General features: G+C 42.2%; 1 protein-coding gene across 1 annotated transcript in view; it reads left to right on the top strand.

The window, feature by feature from the left end:
- The first annotated feature begins 12538 nt into the window (after nt 1–12538).
- Nucleotides 12539–21779, top strand: part of LOC138743577 (beta-arrestin-1-like) — a 31793-nt gene continuing 22552 nt past the window's right edge. Inside the window, exons 1-3 of the mRNA XM_069899095.1 lie at nt 12539–12664; nt 13948–14055; nt 20367–20427. Coding sequence (XP_069755196.1) covers nt 13990–14055; nt 20367–20427 — 127 coding nt within the window. The 5' untranslated portion in view covers nt 12539–12664; nt 13948–13989. The remainder of the gene's footprint in view (nt 12665–13947; nt 14056–20366; nt 20428–21779) is intronic.

Raw genomic sequence — 21779 nt, 5'->3', positions numbered from 1 at the left:
CATGCAAAACAAAAACATGAAGCATTAATTCAATTCAGTTTATGTTTGCCCTTGCAAAAAAGTTGTAAATGGTTCGATGGTTTGAAACTAAAATTTTCCGCAATGCATCCTTATCATATTGTCACCCTAGTCTTTGCTGTGAAGCATGCAAGTCTGCAGACGCTGATTGTCGTCAAAACGCAACTGCTGGAGGAAACCAGCTAATCTAATTAAATGCTGGGGAAAGAAAGGGGGGAGAATGAGAGGGAAAGGTGGATATACCAACAGACAAAATATGTTAATTGGATATGACAAGGAAAAGTGAGATGATTTTGGATTTGAAAGGAAACAGAGGGAAAACATGAGAGAGACTGAGGCAGGGGGAAGATGATGGGCAGTGACCTTGGGAAACTGGAGAAATTGGTGCTAATGCCCTCCAGTTGGAGGGTGCCCAGACAGAAGATATAAGGTGTTCCTCAGATTCACGGGTGGTCTGTCTGGCAATGCACAAGACCATGGACAGAAATTGTCAGCAAGGGAATGGAGCGGGGAATTGAAATCGACAGCACTGGGAGATCCATGCTGTTGAGATGGTCAGAGATGAGGTGCTCGACAAAGTGATCTCCCAGTCTGTGTCCAGTCTCCTCCAGTGTTGAGGGCACCACAATGGGTGTAACCCTGCAGATTGACAAGTTAAGTGTTACATGACTTTGAATGTTTGTGGCCCTGAATGGTGGTGAGGGTAGAGGTGTGGACATATCTTGTGCAGTCACAGGGAGAGGTGCCAAGGGGCGATTGTTTGGAAGGAGGAGTGGACAATGAAGTCATGGAGGGAATGGTCCCTGTGGAATGCAGAGTGGGGAATATGCGTCTGGTGCACTGACCTCCATCTGGCTGAAGGCAGTCAATAATAACTCTTCAGCACCTCCTCTTACCCCTCCAACAGGAACCACTGTATCATGCACTATCTCTGAACTCAGCACTTCTGGTCATCTCCCCAGTGTAGCCTCCAATTTCATTGGTTCCCATTTTGGCACTGGCCATTTCTACCTCCTATCCAAGATATACCAACCAAATTGTCCCAACAGACAGAACATTTCCACGAGCCCCTCCCCCTCCAAATTGGTATCCACTTATGAGACTCCGTTTTGTCCTCCCTGGTCTAGTCCCTCCCCACCTACATCTGGGATACTTCACGTGTCATCCATCACTTCAACCCTTTTAGTTCCCTAAACTCAACCACCTCATTTTTACCTTGGTCATCCAATCATAAGAGCATAAGAAATAGGAGCAGGAGTTGGCCATCTGGCCCATCGAGCCTGTTCCGCCATTCAATAGGATCATGGCTGATCTGATCATTGACTCAACTCCACCTACCTGCCTTTTCTACATATCCCTTAATTCCTTTATTATATGTAAAAATTCATCTAATTTAACCTTAAATATGTTTAATCAAGTGACCTCGACTGCTCTGGGCAGAGAATTCCATAGATTCACTACTCTGGAGAAAAACTGTTTTTCCTCTTCTCTGTCTTAAATCTACTCCCCTGAATCTTGAGGTTCTGGTCCCCTGGTTCTGGTCCCACCTACCAGTGAAAACTCCAGAAGACACTTCCATCCATGATACTAAAGACCTCAAAGCCATGAGTTTCTTGACAATAGACCCAACCAGACCCCCTCCACCATCATCCTCCTCTGGCAGGCAGAACTTGTCCTCGCCCTCAATAACTTCTCCTTTGACTCATCCCACTCTCTCCAAGTCAAAGGGGTAGCCATGCCAGGGCCCCAGAGATGCCTGCCTTTTTGTTGGCTGGTTGGAGCAGCCTACACAGGCAAGGCCCGTCAACTCTTCCTCTGCTACATTGACAACTACTTTCGTGCTGCCTCAAAATGGACTTTATCCACTTTGCTGCCAACTTCCACCCTTTTCTTCGTCTTTCTGTCTGTGTCAGGAGACAACTCTCACAGATCTCTTCCACAAACCTACTCATTCCCACACCTACCTCGACTACAAATGATTCCATTCCTTTCTTTTAATTTCTCTGTCTCTGTTCATGGTCTTCCATGCCAGATCATAATAGATGTCCCCCTTCAAACAATGTGGTTTCCCCTCTATCACCATTCACTCGGCCCTCACCCACATATCCTCCACTACCCACACATATGTCCAGTCCCCCTCCACCACCACATGCAATAAGGACAGAATTCCCCTGGTCTTCACAAAATCACCCCACCAGCCTCTCTCCAACGTACCTTCCTCTGCCGTTTCTGCCATACTTTGTACATCTTCACCTCCAATGGATGTTGCGGGACAGACTGAATTCCTCCAGCATTTCTGTGCTTTGATTAGTCTTTGCTAGATAGTAACTGGATTTTTAGAAGATGTGACCAATGATAGGAATTAGTCTCAAGTCAGTTGTTGGATATTTCATAGCACATGTTATGAAAAATCTGGCTGAAAAGTTCATCTCTATAATTTTGTTTTGGCTGCTCAGTGGGACCTATAGTGACATCTGATGTACAAATGTATTTTGGGTTTTAGTTCTACAGGATTCTGTATGAGTTGTGCAAATTAATGCCATACAGAAGTATGATAAGTGGGTACAAGCTGCTCACAATCATGAACATTCAGTGTGAAAGACTTCGCCCTCGTATCCTGCCTTGCTTCAGGGGATTATTGGTTACTTTAGCTGCCAATTTGTTTTGGTTGTGCAATGATTTATTTTTAAATACTTTGGATGCTTTGTGGAGTTCTTTTAAAGTTTGCAATGAGTGATGTACATTGGCTTGCCTTTGAGTCTTTTATATAAAGCAATTACTCCAAATAATTGAAAACATACAGAAGATTCTGGAAATCAGGTTTTTAAGAAACAGTGACTGAAACATGAATTATTTCTTGTTCCACAGGTATCCCTGACTTGAGTATTTAGAGCACTTTTTAAAATTTAAACTCTTGCTCCAGGACAATAGTGTATTAACTATTACAAGCTCCTGTTTTAGTAAAATGGGATTATCACTGCAAGGAATAGTAGAGACAGGAGGAACTGAATAGTCACAGTTAACATTTACCATTTTGCATAAGCACCAAGCCCAACACAAGTCACAGTCCAATGATAATTTGATGGATTGGAAGAACTGAGAGAAGGCGTGCCACAGTCTGTTCCAGATTCGATACGTTTGCAAAGACACTGATTTTGCAAGGGAGTACCATTCTGACTACTGGAGAGGAAACAGCTTTTTGAAAGCAGCTCTTGCAGCCAGTCATTTTTGTGGAATTCAGAGCAAGGCATGCTCTGTGAATGACTGGGCCTTTTTGGTGGATTGACCTGTGCCAGGAGGGTCTTTTGGGAAGCAAAGTGCTTCATTTTGATTGTGATTTATACATAGGACAATGTGAACTATTTTATGACTGCATAAGAATACACCCTTCTCACTGTAGTGACTAGCACACCACTTTGGGGCATGTGTATGAGTGTGTGTGTGTGTGGTTTCCTGAGATGGTGGAAGGCATCAGTAAGTAAAGTTTCTTTAGTTATTTGAATTTTACTTCTCTAAGTTATTTAAAAAGCCTCCCAAGTAACTACAAAGTCATAACGTTATGGCAGTGGTATTGGAGAACAGGAATAAAGCCATACAATTGATTCCAAGTCACTGAAATATGATGGGGGAAAAAGCAAAAAAAATTACTGAAAAAAAAATGGCTGGAGCAACAGCGGTTCACCCAGAGATGGACGGGGAGGCTGAAGATATTGTTGAATCATTTAAAAAGTTTCAGCAGAAGTGCAATTTACCATTCAAAAGCTATTTTTTAAAATGCAACAGTAGAGGAGAAGGTCAGTTATCTACTTCTCTGGGCAGGGGAGTGAGGCCTTGACTTATTTAATCGCTGGAAGTTTACAGAGGTGGAGAGAAATGATCCAGAGCAGATATTTTCAAAGTTTGCTTCTCACCTTGAACCCAGGTTTAATCACAGAATTAAACGTTATGAAATTCAAGGCTTGATGCAAGAGACTGATGAAACTGTTGATAACTTCCTCACTAGACTAAAAATAGTTGCTGCAAAATGCAGATTTAAGGATATAGAGGGAAGATCAACTAATACGGGGGAGTGCCCATCCCGAAATGCAAAAGTCCCTTCGTGGGAAGGATAGCTTGAAGCTGGCTGTAGGTATAGACACAGCCAGGGGCTTCATAGCCACGAGGACAAAAATGAAATCCCTATCTATGCAGACTCACCTCAGCAAAGAGAATGAAGGGCTGATGGTATAAAGAACACAATCAGGAAGTGCGGCAGACAACACCCTTTTGATGACTGAAACAAATACTCTGCATACGGTTCTGAACGTAGAGCCAGTGATAAAGCAAACCACTGAACGAAGATATGCAAGTCTGGTATGAAGAAAACAGTAATTCCAGTGAAGAAAAAAGACAAAAAAGACCCACCACATAAAAGGAAACAACAATGAGGACTTTAACACCCCGATACTGGACATAGAATCCATACACCTTCATGAGATGTTGGGTGAAATGAAAGAAAGAAGTGAGTTGCACACAAGGATCCAAATACAGAGGACAATCCAGAACAAGCCTACGATATTTAACCTAAAGGTGAAGCTGGATACTGGATCACAAAGCAATGTCCTCCCACTCAGACTCTACCACCAAATGATCCCAGGGAACATAATAAAAGGGTATCTAAAAGACGGTGCATTGGAAACAGCAAATGTCACATTAATGGCCTGTGGAGAACCCTATCAAGCAGCTTGGGAGAGCTAAGATCAATGGCTGCCATAAGGGAAAGAACATCCTCTGTACGTTCTATGTGGTAGATGCAGACGATCAACAATGCTAGGTCTGGATAGCTGCCAGGAGTTGCAATTGATATCTGTCAATTATGAGATCCGGTCAAAGAACAAATCCAAAAGGACCAACAGAAACACAACAAAAAGAGGAAATGATTTCCACAGAAGTACCTGCCAGCCCATGGCACACAGTGGGAGGCGACTTGTTCACTGAGAATCAAGAGTGTTATTTAATAGTAGCCTGTAACTAAGCTTCCATTTGTCAAAAGGGTGAAAGACCTGAGAGCGTCAACTATCACCTCAAAAATGAGAGTGCTCCTTGCTGAACAAGGAATACCTGAGCAAGTAATATGTGACAATGGAACACAGTTCACATCACAAGAATTCAGAAAGCTGGCTGCAGAATATGGGTTTGTTATCACTACATCATCCCCTTACTACCCCAAAGGTCAGGGGTTCATCGAAAGACAAGTGCAAACTGTGAAACAGACACGAGTTAAATGTTGTGAAACAAAAGAAGACCCATCCCTAGCTCTTCTAGCATTATGAGCCACACCTTTAAGGGCTGACATGAGGTCCCCAGCAGAACTTCTAAATGGCAGGAGATAGAAAACAACTCTGCCAAGCAAAATACAACCCTCCAGAAGACCAGGAGGAAACCAGAAGAAGACTGGCTGATATGCAAGAAAAAGGATGCCAACATTATAACAAACATGCAGAAACATTTCCAGAACTCTTCAGAGGGCAGCATGTGCATATTCAAGAGCTGATGTTGAAAACATGGACCCCAGCAAAGGTCATCAGAGAAGCTGAGACACCAAGATCATACATTGTCGAGACAGACTCTAGCAATCTGCTGAGGAGGAACAGAATTCACATCTGGCCAACACAAGATATGATGAAGCAAAACCTGCAACACCAATATCAAGTGAGGTAGCAAGTGAAGAGACCACAACCATCAAGAGGCATCAACACTGCAGTTGTCAGGTGAAGCACAACAAGCTACATCACCTACACGTGGACCAGCAACACCAATCCAACGGTCGCAGTCAAATCCACAAGATGGCGAAGGAACATGCTGCCGCCAGTGCGATATCGATAAGAACTATTTTAAAATAGATGTGTAAATAAACTAGTGTACAGGTTCATATAATTAAGATGCACTGGAAAGAAAGTGATAAAGAACAGTAATTTTTTTCTTTATTTTGAGAAGGAAGGATGTTATATAGTCAAGATAATGTGAACTATTTTGTAACCATGTAAGAATACACCCTTCTCACTGTAGTAACTGTAGCACACCACTGTGGGTGTATGTATACGACTGTGTGTCAACAGTTTCCTGAGATGGTGGAAGGCATCAGTAAGTAAAGTTATTTGAATCTTGCATCTCTAAGTTATTTAAGAAGCCTCCCGAGTAACTACAGAGACATAACAGTGACTAGCAGTGAAGGTCACTTGGAGAGTCTGGTGCCAAGGTCTTGGAAGCTTCAGGAAGGCCACCCAGTTCGAGTCTTGCCTGCAAAAGGACCAGGAGTGTTATGACCACAGTTTGTGTGGACGGACATTTCTTCAAAGGCAACGCAAGGAGAATTCGTGAGTCTGTAGCCGCCACAAGTCCATCCTTGGCATCAATTCATCATGAATTCTGGGAATCAAATTACAAATGCCTATGCTTCAACACTGTATTTAAAAGAGTGAACCTTGAAGTAACTTTCTAGATTTTTTGGCCTGGACTGTAATGGTTTGGGTAACACAGACACCGAGAACACACCTGTGCATAGTTGGGGATAGATTTAGTGTTAAGGATAGTTTAAGAGTAAGAAATAAAATTGGTGTTTTAAAATTAAGCACTGGTTCATTGTCTATTCCTGCTTGTTATGCACGGTTCATAACATGACAATACCATTTGTTGGCAGAATGGAATGTTTGGACAACTTCCCAATTATTACACCTGTTGGTCACATTGCTGTAAAAACCTGAGGATCAATTAAGGAATAAAATTTGTACATATTTGTTCCACTTTGCTTTAATTTTTTCATTCAAAGAAGTTCCTGAAGGTTCAGCAATGTTTGTTTCTTCCATTCTTTTTATGCACTCTTTCCACTATAAACGCAATTTAAATAAAAGTATAAAAGGTCCTGACCTGAAGTGTTGAGTGACTTTTTCTACCCATGGATGCTGCCTGACCTGCTAAGTTCTTTCAGCCAGCTCATTGTTAGCTGATTATTCCAGTTAATCTGTTTCTAATTTAACTAAATAAACTAATTTCCCTTCTGGATTTCCACAAGGGTTTGTAATTTCGGTGCCATTGTCCTTGCATTAACACCAATTGCTTGTGCAGAGAAATGTCTGCTGACATTCAATGGAGGAAAGCAGAGTTGGCTTTGATCTAAAGTTGGTTTAAGCCAGGAGGCCAGATTTTAGTCTAGCCTACATGACAGACCCAGGAGGAGAGGCTAGTGTGATGAACATCATCTCAGAAAGAAGAGCAAATTTCTGCTTCATTGAACTACTGCAACTTTTCTAAAGTCTTCCCTTGTGTAGTAATCTGTTGGGGAACAGCTGTGCTTTGCAGAAAACTGTTGTGGTATCTGGTATCCATGGCCACAATGAAAGTTGGTGTGACTTTGCCTACTTTGCAAACAATTTGTTCTCTTGTGCATGCTCTGCCGTTCAATAAAATGAAAATCGGCAGGGTTTTTTTTCCTGCACTCACCACATATTCAAGGATTTCTCTATTAAACACAAATGTGAAGCCTCTATGATTGACAAATTGTAGACAGATTCATTACCCTTTGGGTTGAAACACATTTTTCCTCAACTCAGCCGTGAATCCCTAACACTGTTATTTGAGTCTATGACCTCTGGTTCTCGACACCCTAGGAAGAATTGACTCTGCCTCTATCAAATCCTGTAAGAATTTTGTTTTTCTTTTAGAGATTGCATAAATAGGAGGAGGCCATTTGGCCCATCAAGACTGATCTGCCATTCACAAGATCATGGTTGATCTGGTTGTGGACTCCGTTCAATGTCTGTCCTTTCCCCATAGCCCTTAATTCCCTCACGAATCTCTTTTCTATACATTCAATGAGGCAGCCTCTACTGCTCTTTTTGAGGGCATGGATAGTTCAAGCTCATTGGAGGCTGCTTCCTGTGTTTAAACCATTATTTGTCTATCTCCCAGCTTGTACTTGAGTTTCAGAATATTTACTGCAATCAAAATTTAAAGCTAGCCTTGATTACTGAAAGCAGCTCTGCACTTTTAGGCTGGTTTAAGGGAGGCTAACCATTCACTATTGTGTGCAATCACACACCGCAGCAGTTTGTGCTCGTTTCTGTCACCAATTGCCCACATTAGCAGGAAGATGCACATATTTTCCAGGTCAATCTAATTTGTCTCCCTTTAAGGAACCATGCTGGAGTGAACCTCAATGGTCATCGAGACAGTGTTCCAGGTGCACCCTATTCAGAGATTAAAAGTCATGCAAGTTTTGTCAGTTGTACAAGTTTATAAAAAACATTTTTTCCCCAGGGGAGATGATTCTTGAACGAGGAGTCAGAGGTTTAAGGTGAGAGGGGAGAGATTTAAGAGAGTCGAAGAGATGAGGGACAACGTTTCACTCATGGGTTATCCCTATCTAGAACAAGTTATTTTTTTTAAAAATACTTGCCCATGCATACCCCTGAGGCTCGCATTGGGACTAACTACTAAAAGGTTGCAGCACAAATGTCATTTTTCCCCACCAAGCTCAGGGCTGATGTTCTTCACTGCAAGTCACTGAGGAATTTCACTCCCATTTGTTTCCCATATATTTTAACATTAACCGTGTCTAATCCCCGTGGCTTTCTTTTGCTCCCTGCCATTAAATATTTGCCAGTTCACGTTCAAAAATGGGTTCTGATTCAGCCGCACGATGGTAGACTATGGAGCTGCAGATTTGGGACATTCTTTATGTGGATGCCCACTTCTTGAAGTTGTCCCATTGCCATGTTCCTTCAGTGAGTATCTCCTGTTTCTTGTAGGATGATGATGCTCATTCCAGAATGTTTGAGATTGTGCCCAGTAATGAAAGGGTGACATTGAGGTGTGTAGATGCTCATCTATGAGCGTCCTGCTGTTCCTGATCTTGAATCAGAATTTGCATGTGCAATTTTAATTTTATCATGGGGAACCATTGACACCAGCTGCCATGTGGGTTTGTCAGAGCATGCTATTGGAGGACCAAAATGACAGGAGACCAGACTTTGCGGCATTTTTGGACAGGACTTGACACGGTAAATGGCAAAGGATTGTTGGACTAAGACCACGGGTACACAGTTGTAGCAAGATGGGGCAGTGAAGAAGCATGGAACACTATTTCCTTTATTGGCCAGGACATTGAATGCAGGAGATGGAGCATTATGTTAAAGATATACAAGATGTTGATGACATTGGGAGTATTGTGTGCGTTTCTGGTCACTAAGCTATTGGAAGGTTATTGGAGGATGCAGAAAAGATTTGCTAAGGCTGGAGGGATTGAACATTTAGGTGAGACTGGATAAACTGGGTCTTATTCTTATCCTTGGAACATCAGCTGAAGGGTGAATTTTATACGGTATTTAAAATTATGAGGGATATGGACCAAAGAAGGGCAAATGAGACTAGCTCAGATAGACAACTTGGTAAGCATGGTTGAATCGGAATGAAGGGCCTATTTCTGTGCTGTATGATTTTGTCCATTACCTCTTCTGTAAAAATAGGTTATAGAATTTGTCCCTCTTGTGATATTTGGCTGTGATTTGTATTGTATTTTCTCATCCACTTTTTAAGTCGTAGTGTTGCATTTTTTAACTTTCAATCTATGGCCACTATTCAAGAATCCCTATATTTAAATAATATTAAAACAGATGCGTGTCCAGTAGGTGAAATGTGTGGGAAGAATGGACCTGCCAGAAGGGGGGTGGGGGGGGGGGGGGTGTTAAAATGGGAGCCTGGAGGTGCACTGGAAGGAGACAGAGAGAGTGGAAACAGAAGCTAAGGGTTACCTGAAATTAGAAAATTATAGCATTGGGTTGTAGGCAACAACAGACTGAATATTGTTCCTTTACTTAGGGTGAATCTCAACACAAAGTAGAGGAACAAATGAATTTCAATTTATATCCCCCACTCCCTCAACCCCTTTCTGGCTCCACCTGTCTGTTATCCTTCACCCTTCGGTCCACCCATTATTTACTAGCCTCTGTCCCGCTCCTCCTCCACCCTTTTTTTATAACCACTTTTTCTCTCTCCGTTTGCAGTGCTGATGCAGGTTTCAATCTGAAATGCTGATCACTCCCTTCTCACAACTGCTGCCAGAACCACTGAGTTCAGAGGAGCCCTGAGTCTACTTGTGCAGACAGAAAAAAGGAGACAAACTTTGCACTTTCAGCTTTTTACATGATTGTTTACAATTGTCAGGACTTTATGCTCTCATTATAATGGGTCTGTAATGCAGGGGATGATGAGTCAGGTGGATGCTGATTACAGTAGGATTATTGAGCTATTCTCTGCTTCAAGTGGAAAACCACCTTCCTGTCGGAATTGGCTTTTTTATGATTATGGATAGATTTAACAAAACACATAAAAGTAAATTATGTTTATTGTGCATAAGACCGACAGCATTGTCCAATAAAATGTGTCCTTCTTGAGTAAGGTGCACCATTATCCTTGCAACCTCCGAAGGGTGGAAATGTCTAACCGTGAATTACAGGAGGGGCAGAGAGCGAGACAGTTAGCAGGAGGGAGAGAATTCTGGTGGTTGAAGACAGGGGGAGACTGGGAGGACTGAGGTGGGAAATCTGTTGCAGTGCACTGGGATTGAAAGAGTGCTATCTACGTTGAGGAACAACGCCAGAGTGAGTGTCAGTGGTCCATTGAGACGGTGTTCCAGATGTACCCTATTCATGCAAGTTTTGTCAGTCATGGAAGTTGATAAAAATCTCATGGCATTGATAAAGTAAACATTCTATCATTTTTCCCTAGGGGAGATTATTCTTGAACTTGGAGTCTTAGGTTTAAGGTGAGAGGAAAGAGATTTAAGAGAGACGAGGGGCAATTTTCCACTTGTGGGTTATCCATACAAGTGGCCACAGGAAATTCGAGAAGTGGGTATAATTCTAGCATTCAAACGATATTTGGACAGAAATAGATTGGAAGGACTTTGAAGTATGTGGATCAAACTGCAGGCAAATGGGTCTAGCCCAGAAACCCAAAGCATGGATGAGTTGGGTCAAAGAGCCTGCTCTGTTGTATGCAGGGTTGGTTTCAGAACATATCTTAGCGGGGGGTAACCACAGGGGGGCACAATCTCAGTTGTGGTGGGGGGTAGTGCTGCCTACCATGAACCTCCTCTGATGTTACAGACAAAAACGCTTCTTGTATTGCATGGAGACTAGTGGCGCTAGATGCACACTAGTGACGTGGGTGTGGGGGGCTCACATTACCTCATTTCGGGAGGGGAATGCCCACGAATGCTCCCCTTGGCACTGATCCTAGCTGTATGACTACAACTTTACACATTGTAAGGCAACTGACATTACACACCCAATGGGCACTCCATGTAAATGTCATACCGACAAGACCCAATCCAAATTCCTTGAAGTGCAGAGTGAATGCATGAGGTTAGAAATTACATTTTTAAATGAAATGAATATCACTTGTGTAGTACATGAAAATATTCAGCAATACAAAATAATTTTAAGGCCATTGTGTTCAATTCATTCAGTTCTTTCTCATGGTTCCTGCCAAGGAGACTGTTTGACCTGTTGAGTTTCTCCAGCATTGTGTTTTTACTTCAACCACGGTGTCTACAGATTTTCGTGTTTCACTTCTGTATAGTTAGCTCCTCACTTTTGGAAGGAACACCCTATGAATTTGAGATTGATGGTGTCTGTGATGGAAACTAAAGAGCTGACGTTTCAACCACAGTGGTCACCGGGCCGTACGGTCAGCATATTGATTAGTGCAATGCTGTTACGGTAACAGCGTCTGGGATTCGAACCCAGCACTACCTGAGGAGTATGTACAATCTCCCTGTGTGTGTGTGGATTTCCTCCGGGTGCTCCGGTTTTCTCCCACCCTTCAAAATGCACTGGGGTTGTAGGTTAATTGGATGAAATTGGGCAGCACAGACTCGTGGGCCAAAAGGGCCTGTTACCGTGCTGCATGTCACATTTTTTAAAAAAAACTTCCTCTTAACCAATGCTCACACAAATGAACTTCCAACAATGATTAAATGCTCACTGTCTGATCCAATGAAGGGCTGGCTAGTTGTAGATCCCACTGATCTTACATGGGTGGCAATCAGAACCTGTGGTAAAACTGGAGTTCAAAATCAAGGCTATATGTTCAGATGTTGGTGCCTTAATGCAGTTTCCAACCTGAGCCACCAAGGGGTGCTGGGCTGCCAGTTCATTGAATGGTTCAGGCCAGAACATTTTCTGATATGTGTAAGGTCTTAATTATTATGTATATTGTACATTTGTTGAAGGTGTCAACAGATTAAATGTAGTTATTAAAAGCTTGCAAGAGAAGATGTAACCTTGATGAGAATCTGCTGTGCTGACAATACTCTAATCTGCTCAGGCTGTTAGTCTGCAGAGATTTACCAGCAGTTGTCACAGGATTTTAAATCTTGAATATGCAAATAGGAACATGAACCTCCCTTCAAGGGCTTAAGGACGGACTCATTAAATTGCCTGACTATAAATGATTACAGTGTGTAAATCGGTGTTGGGCTAACAAGATCCTGGAGAGGATGACTTCTTATTTGGAATGAGAAAACCTTTTGATCAAAGGGGCTTTCAACAAAGTGCTGAAGGGTGTTGACGAGCAGTTTTCTGTACCAGTCCCAAGGCTCCTTCAGGTACTCAGCGTCCCCATTCCTTAATTTCATTAATATTGTTCATTATAATTATTACTGTGATCAAGATGGTCTCTTGAATGGCTGCCAATGGACCTGTTCTTCATTTTTTTAAAATGTAGTATATTTTTAAAAACACACGCATATCCTTTTGGTAGCAGCGGTCTTTGTGTTTCTGTGGCACAAGCAATTATGTATTTAGACCTTGAACAGTATTTTAACTCTACTAATGCAATTAGTCTGTCAATAACATTAGTTGATTTGATTTCACCATCCACATTCAGGTTAGTTCTCATCTGGCTCAGTTCTAGATCCATCCAGTTTTTCCATTCGGAAGCTTGTACGTGTGATTCAAATCTATTAACTGTGACTCAGGAACTAAAAATGTTCACTTCTAATTTGTTTCTAACTTTTACACAGCTGCTAAGGTTGTCTAATTCAACGGTGGTCGTAATAGGAAGAACTGATGTGGTGATATCGCCAAATTTGTGTTAGTGTCCAATTCCAGTGTCAAATCTTTGTGCACTGGCTCAGGTTAATTCAGTACTGCTATTTGCACAGTCTTATCAAGAATTTTTCAATCTGCTTCGCAGAAAATAGAAGTCTTCATTCACTTTGTGGCTGAAGACTTCTAATGCAGGTGACATTTATGTAAATATCTACTCTCAATAAAGTCTTCTAAATTCATGGCCATAATTATTATATCTGGGGTCAAGCCAGTAATTTTTAATGATTTTTGCAGAATCTTTTGCTTCTGTATTGAAAGCTATTGTTTTCTCAATGTGGCCAGTCTTCTTCAAAGGGTTGTACACAATTGCAGTCTTTTTGTCTAAGGCACTTTAAAAAAAAATGCTTTTATTGTCTTTCACACTTTTATTCTTCTGTAAATAGTCACTTCACATTTATGTTAAGTTTAATCATGTATCTGCCCATTTCTCTCATTGGTCTATGATCCATGATGTGTTCAAACCATTTTTCCTTTGCATTGGATCGTACGTAAACCCACTGCCGCACCCTATCCCAGGGTATGAAAGGATGGTGTGTGACCTAGTCCCTGTGTGAGATAGGAATGTGTTTGACCTTTTATACCTCAGTGCCATAAATTGCCAAGGTTGACATTACATAATAGAATTGCCAACAATCAGTATGGCTCCACGTTTGTCACTGAAATTGTATCTGAGAATGATGCATGCTTCCATGTTGGTTCATTGTTTTATTATTTAATCATTCAGATAATACTATGCTTTGGTGTGGTCAATCAAGCACCCTTTGCTTTGTCTTCTCAGCAACCCAGATCCTGCAACAATTGACCACCTGTTGTACCAAGAATGAGTGCAGAGAGCAAGAATTCCAAAAAACATGTTGTTTACAAAAAGGTGTCTCGTGACAAATCGGTTGGTATTTCTTTTTATTGTCCTTGTTTCTTTTCAGAGGGAAAAGGAAACCACAATATTATCTCTGTCCACGGTCACTCTGATGAAGTATATAACCCATGCACTTAGGGTACAGTCCACAATAGAATGTTGGAAATACTCAAAAGATGTGGTTAACTTTTTTTTTTGGTTTGTGACCTTTTATAAGATCTGTGAATATATTTTAATGAAACTAGTTTTAAGAAGGTGAATGGACAAAAAAAACAAAAGGAAAGGTGTCAAAAAGCATGGAAACAGGCCCTTTCAGCCTGCCAACTCCATCAGCCACCCATTTGTACTAAACCTACATTAATTCCACTTCTGTTCACTTTCTCATCAATTTCCCCCACCTCAGATTCTACCCCTCAACTACACATTTGGGGTAATTTACAGCAAGCAATTAACCTTCCAGCCCACTCATCTTTGGGATGTAGGAGGAAGCTGGAGAAACCTCGGTTGGTCACGGGGAGAACACGCAAACTCCATACAGACAGGAATGGATGTCAAGGTTGAGCTCGGGTGTGTGGTGGTGCTGCTGCCCAGCTGTTCCAGTGTGCCACTCTGTGGTAGACAAGACCAAAAGAAATTTTGATTGCATTCAATAACTGGTATTAGTGGAATTGAGGGATATGGGGGAATAGGCAGGAAATTTCTATTTGGGTTGAAGGTCATTTGTGATATTGATAAATGGTAGAGCCACAAGATGGGTCGTGTGGTCTACCAACCGCTAATATTTCTTCTGGACTTGGGTTTACCTTGCACTGAATCATCCAATGCACTGAGAATGCCAAAAAGGAGGGGGAGTCACATTGCTGATTAGGGAGAACTTCACGGCCATATTTAGAGGCTCTGCCATGGAATGGTTATCCAATAAGGCCATATGGATGGATTTTTAAGAATAACAGCATGTGATCACTTTGCAAGGGCTATATTGCCAATAGTTCACAGGAATTAGAGATACAGATACATAAGCAAATTGAAGAAAGGTGCAAGAGCAATGGAGTTATAGTAGGTGATTAGTGACATGACTTCCTATTGCAAAGGACTTTGATGAAGTGGAATTAAAGAGTGCAAGGAAGATCTTTGAAATATATGAATTATCCCATTAGAGCCCTTACCTACTTTATCTGAGAAACTGGAAAAGTGGTGGCGGTGCCAGTGGGGTACAAGTGACTATAATTCTGTAAGTTTCAGACTAATTGCATTAAAGAACAACACTGGACCTCAAGTTTTTAAATAGGGGAGAGGGAACGCTGACTTTGATAGTATGCAAAAGGATCTGACAAAAGTAGATACTACATCTGACAAAGTCTCTTAACTGTTCAGCATCAGCACGTTCCAGCAAGGATGGAAAGTTTTGTGAACTTTAGATATCAAAGAAAGTTCAAGGTTTCATCAGGAGGTTAAAAAAAAGTGTGAATAGCACCTGGGATCAAATGAGTCTTTTGAGGAGTATAGTTTAAAGGGATCCACGGAAATATCCTTGGCAAACAAGATTACGGAGAATCCCAGCACATTCTATTGGTATATAAGGAGCGAGAGACTATCCAGGGAAAGAAGTAATATCTTCTTGCATGTTTGCCTTCAAAGATTGGAGCATTGAATCTAAAAGTTGGGATTTATGTTGGGTGAAACAAATACTGATTAGATTGCAATTGGAGTTTAGTGATCAGTTCTGATCTCCATGCCTTTGGAGGTATGTGGCTGCATTGCAAACAGGGCAGGGGAGATTCACTAGGATGTTGCTTGGAGGATAATTTTGGTTATGGGGAGAGATTGGATAGGCTGGGTTTGTTTTCCCCAGAGTGAAGGGGGCTAAGGGGTGAATTAATAGAAGTGTATAAAATTTTAAAAGGCATAGATAGGATAAATAGAATATTTTCCCAAGATAGAGGTATTAAAAAAAAAAGACTATGTAGGTTTAAGTTGAGAGGGAAGAGTTTTAAAGGGGATTTTTGAGAAACTGTTTTATAGAGTGGTCATTATTTGAAACTTTCTGTCAGAGGAAGTGATGGTGTCAGACATAATGACTGCATTTAAGATTTTTATGGCAAACGCGAGTCTTTGGTTGGCGCTTGCGCAATGGGTTTACGTATTGGAGTTCAGTTGGTGCATGCATGAGAATTAAGGGCACAAATTCAATATTGCCAGGACACTTAACTCTTACGCATGCACCAACTGAACTCATATCCATTAACCCACTGAGGACTTGTGCATGCGCCATCCAAAGACTTGCACATATGCACAGGAATCAAGATGGCAATGCCCAGCCTAGGGACCCTGAGACACCAACTAACAAGGTAAGCATGGGCCAGAATGTGGAAAGGTTCGCCAAGGTTCAGGAAGCTTTAAGTTGTTATCGTCAAATCTATGATTTTTAAAAAAAATAATATTTGATTAAAAAGTTTGCTTCAAGACTTCGGTATCCTACACGCGTGGGCAAAATTCTAACTTGCGTCCATTCAGAGATGTGACTGATTCTTCAGTCCCCATTACAGTCGTAAGTCAGGGACAAATAGATAGATAATGAATGTAAACAAACCATCTGTAATACAGAGAGAATAAAATCAAATCAATAAAGTGAACAAGTAAGAGTCCTTCAATTAGTTTATTGTTCTGTTTAGGGCTCTGATGGTGGAGGGGTAGCAGCTGTTCCTGAACCTGGTGGTGCAAGTCTTGTGGCACCTATACCTCTTTCCTAATGGCAGCAGTGAGAACGGAGCATGTGCTGGGTGGTGTGGATCCTTAATAATTGCTGCTGCAATCCGACAGCAGCGTTCCTGTAAATGTTCTCGATAGTGGAGAGGGTTTTGCTTGTGATCTCCTGGGGTGTTCCCATTACCTTTTGCAGGGATTTGCGTTCGGGTGGTATTGGTGTTCCCATATCAGACTGTGATGCAGCTGGTCAGCACACTTTCCGCCACACCTCTGTAGAAATTTGCCAGGGCCTGGTGTCTTGTGAGGGTTCACCCTCTTGAATGGCATTCTAATATTTCCCTTAGAGACAGATATCACAAGGTCCTCAGCCTTCTCAAGGATTCTAGTAGGCATTGTTTGGTGGTTCTTCTCAAACCGGGCAAAGAAGGCAATGAAGCATCACAGCAATCTATAGTGTTCGCCCTTGCTTTGTCGGGTTTACTTTAAAATTCTCCATTTAAGAGTGTCTGGATGTTCAGGTACAGAATATATTTAAAACGAAGATCAATTTTTGTATACAGATGGAATTACCTCTGTCTCAAAAACTCTCCACCACCTCCAGATCATTATTTTGATCAGTTTCACTGCAAATTATCTTAGTGTTTATACTCCAATTTAAGCTCTTATCATTTTCCTACCTCTGTATGAAAGTTGATTTAAATGCTGTACTTGCTACAATCGATTTGAACCACATCATTCTTGTCTATATTACAATCAGTATACCTCTACACTGTCGTCTGCATACTTCGATCAGATTAATCCGTGTATTGCTATGATAGTACAGATCTATCACCAATGTATATAGTGTATATAGTTACAGTATCTAGACTGTGCTTACAGCGATTGGCTGAGAGCTAAGCCACACCTACTGTCTGGGCCTTAAAGGGTTGTGTCCCTAGCCAGGTCGGATCATTCCAGACTGGTCGGCCACCTGTGAAGAGCTCCTGTCTTTTGCTAATAAAAGCCTTGGTTTGGATCAACAAGTCTTTGATTCTTTCGATGAGCTCTACAATTTTATTAGCAAAAAGAATTTTATTTGAAAGGGATGGAGCGTTTAACTCGGCCAGAAAAACTTGATATCGACCCACAGTCAGCTACAGCCTTCAAAGCCTTTAAGTTCTGGCTGCTGAACTTTGAAAACTTCCTGAGATTCATTCAGGTAGAGGAGGATAACCAGCGTCTAACAGCAGTGCTGTCTATGGTGTCCTTGAGAGTCTACGAGAACATCCAGATGAGACCACTTACACCGCAGCCAAAAAGGTACTGAAAGGACTATATGATCAACCGGTGAACAGAGTTCATGCCCGGCTCGTGCTTGCGTCAAGGAAGCAACAGCCCGGCGAGTCCAGCAGGGCATATTTACAAGTATTAAAGGCGTTGGTCAAGGACTATAACTGTGTGGACAAAACTGCTGCTGAGATCACAAACGATCTCGTCCGGGATGTCTATGTGGCTGGGCTCCGATCGAACGAAGTGAGGCTACACTTGCTCAAGCATGGGGTAGAAAAACTAGAGGACGTGGCCCGGATTGCAATCACAATGGAGGATGCAGCCTTAAAGTCCACCGAGTTCTCTAGGGACTGGACCCCACGTTCTGATGTGAGTAGAGTGCCCTTCTACCCTACCACCCCCCAAGGTACTGACGGCCTGTTGGCTGCTGCTACCCTGCCCCATGCGAACCCAAAATGTTATTTCTGTGGGAGGGACAAGCACAGCAGGTCCCAGTGCCCAGCAAGAAAAGCCAGGTGCCAGAAGTGCCTTAAAAACGGCCACTTTGCTGCAGTCTGTAGGTCTAAAATGGCCGCCAGCAAACACAGTGCCTCGTGTGAAGCCCAACCACCACTATCCCATTCAAACTCTTCTTCCCCAGAGCTCTCGTCCAATGAGAGTGAGGGCTCCCCTGCACGGCAACGCCTGACGTCTCGGAGACGCCGAACCCAGAAGGGACAGCCCACCCTTGCAACCGTGGTGTTGGCCCGCCTCTCGCCCCCGTGCGGAACACTTGACCTGGCCTCGGACCCGACTGTGGCAACCGCTGCTGCTGCCGCCACCACAGCCACCCCCGGGGCCAATGCTGCTGCTGCCCGCTCCCCATCTACCGCTGCCTACACCGCCGCCGATGCAGTCACCATGACCGACTGGGGACCCGCCGCGGCCAACCAGGCCCCGTGCCGCAACAGAAGGACCAACAGCACCCCGACGACCCGGGCCACCCCGCCGACAACACGACTGGGGAATTGAGCGAAGGAGCGGTCGCACCCGACGAGCCCGCTGGCGACACCACTCCAGCGACCCCAATCCCGGCACCATGGCGGTCACGCCGGATGGTCAGACCCCCTGACCACTACAGTCCTTAACCTACCCCTTCCTTTCATTCTCTCCCTCGTTTTTTTTGTTTTTTTTTCCAGGGTCAGTTCTCCAAGAAGGGATGAATGTGATAGTACAGATCTATCACCAATGTATATAGTGTATATAGTTACAGTATCTAGACTGTGCTTACAGCGATTGGCTGAGAGCTAAGCCACGCCTACTGTCTGGGCCTTAAAGGGTTGTGTCCCTAGCCAGGTCGGATCATTCCGGACTGGCCGGCCACCTGTGAAGAGCTCCTGTCTTTTGCTAATAAAAGCCTTGGTTTGGATCAACAAGTCTTTGATTCTTTCGACGAGCTCTATAGTTGCTCTTGCTTATTCATCCAAATCATTGTACTTGGGTATAATCAAAAGTCCAATCAGTTTATCCTCTTCACAAACACATCAGGTTAGTCTCTCCATTGTCTCTTTTTTAAAAATTTACTCCTGTCCTGTCTACATACTGCAAACAGTTTAAATTCTGCATAATCCCTGATTCTATATCCAAGCATGTTTACACTCTAAACCGTCCCTGTTCAACATTCTAATCAGTTTAGGCTTGTAAATGATTTTTGTTTCATTCTTTTAACTTGCATTCTTCTGTTACTTTCATGAATTTGTCTTTTATAGACAGATAATTGCTAAATTACATTGATGGATATAGTAATATAATCTGTGAGAATTATCCAAAGTGCTGTTTCAGTAAAATGTAATAATCAGTGTTAACAATGGCTGTACAAAGATGAGACGTGAGAGAAGAAAAGGGGGAGGTGGGTGTCTGCTAGAATACAAAGGAAGGACAGTTCCTGCAAGAGATTGCAGGTAAGACCAACTTGATATATTTTTTTAAAACTGCGAAAGAATGAGAACATGTAACAAAGCATCATAGCAAATAAGGGTAAGAGTTAGGGACACAAAAATCATGGGAATGGGAGAAGTAAACAAGGGCGGGCTTTAAGATGAGGAGCGGAACAGCTTTTGATGGGTTAAACTAACCTATCAGTTACTCAGTTCACTCACCAATTAAATTAACAAAGGAGTGGTTATTAGCACAAAGAAATGTTTTAAAAAAGTTTGTTGAATATCAGTGAGTGTGCCTTCTCTGAAGGACACCCGCTCTTGCAAGAACGTTGAGTAAAAGGTTGTATCGCTTCACCTATTGACTCTGCGAAAAAATTTAATCAGTGAGCTGTGTTTCTCACAGAATCCAACCTCTGGTTTATGATTTCTGCTTTTGATCTTTGATAGATTGCTACCTACTTGAGCAGGAGAGATTTTGTGGATCACGGTAGCCATATTGATCCTGTAGGTAAGTGCAATTAATAGTCAATCTTACAAAGAACTGTCTATTCCCCCCCCCCCACAACAATATATTTAGTTTGCAATATCATCTCTATTTTTGAGAATTTTCAATCAACTTGCAGTCAAAATGAAGAATTATCAAAAAGAAAAAAATCCATAATATTAACAAAATCATACAAATAAAGAAAGTGAGAAAAAAGAATCAACGTGATTCAAAGAGAGAAAAATTACAATAATACTACAACTACAAAATGCAAATTCAATGTCTACATTGAACCAAAGGGAGAAAAAGACAATAGAGAGAAAGAAGAACAAAATAAGAGGAACCCTCCCAAGAATCAAAAGTAAGAAAAGAAAAAGTATAAGAAAAAAAAAAGATTTGCTTCACCCAGGATAAACCTCACTCCCACCATGGGACAAATAACCTGACTTATCTTGGGTCCTCGGCGCAGAGCACTGATGGTGGGGGAGGTCGGGGGGGGGGGGGGATGCAATCTCATCTCATAAAGGTGTTCCCCACGAAAAGTGAGTCTCTCTCCAATTGCAATAGCAGCATCCAATGAGATAGTATCTTTTACTCTTGAGGGTCTGATTTCGAGAGGCATTAATCCAAACTGAGCTGATGTTACTCTGCTGGGCGGTGTGTGTGACTATCTGGCTTTGTGTGGTAGCCTCTCTTAGTTTGGGGATCCGACTGTGCGATTATGTTTATACGTGAATGGTTCTGCCTTAAATTACCATGTTGTGTTCTATTGTGGACTAACTGTTTAGAATATTGAGAACTTGTAGAGAATGGAGGCATAATTTTAAGATGCCAGGCCTGAGAATATAGTGCCCTGGAAAATGAGTATTGTCCAGCTTACAGGTGAGAAACATAACATGGGATTTTCAGTTACCTTGTGAGAGATTTTGTCAATTAATGGGGAGAAACCTTTACCACTGGCAAGAATGTCAATAGGCAAAAGTCATAGATTCAAGGTAATTTGCAAAATACCAGAGGAGATGAGATCGATTTCCTGAGGTGAGTTGCAATGATCAAAATGAATACTGCTCACATAAAATTCCCTCCCCTCCATGGATTCCATCTATACCTTCCACTGCTGAAGAAAGGTAGACAACACAGTGAAGGGCCCATAAAACCCCAGATGCACTTTCTTCCATCAAGAAGAAGGCTTTGTGTGCGAAAACATGCACCACAGGCTGAAAGACAAGTTTCTTCCCTTCTGAATGAACCCCACAACAGGGCTACTGCGCAGTCCATGCTTGGTGCTAATTGATCTTTTGTAACGATATGCCCTGCACGTTATGCTCACAGAAGAACCCTCCTCGCTGTACAAGGTGTGAAAAATTATGTGACAA

This window comes from Narcine bancroftii, chromosome 9 (assembly GCF_036971445.1).
Source record: "Narcine bancroftii isolate sNarBan1 chromosome 9, sNarBan1.hap1, whole genome shotgun sequence".
Taxonomy (NCBI): domain Eukaryota; kingdom Metazoa; phylum Chordata; class Chondrichthyes; order Torpediniformes; family Narcinidae; genus Narcine; species Narcine bancroftii.
This window is presented reverse-complemented; position numbering and strand designations above follow the sequence as displayed.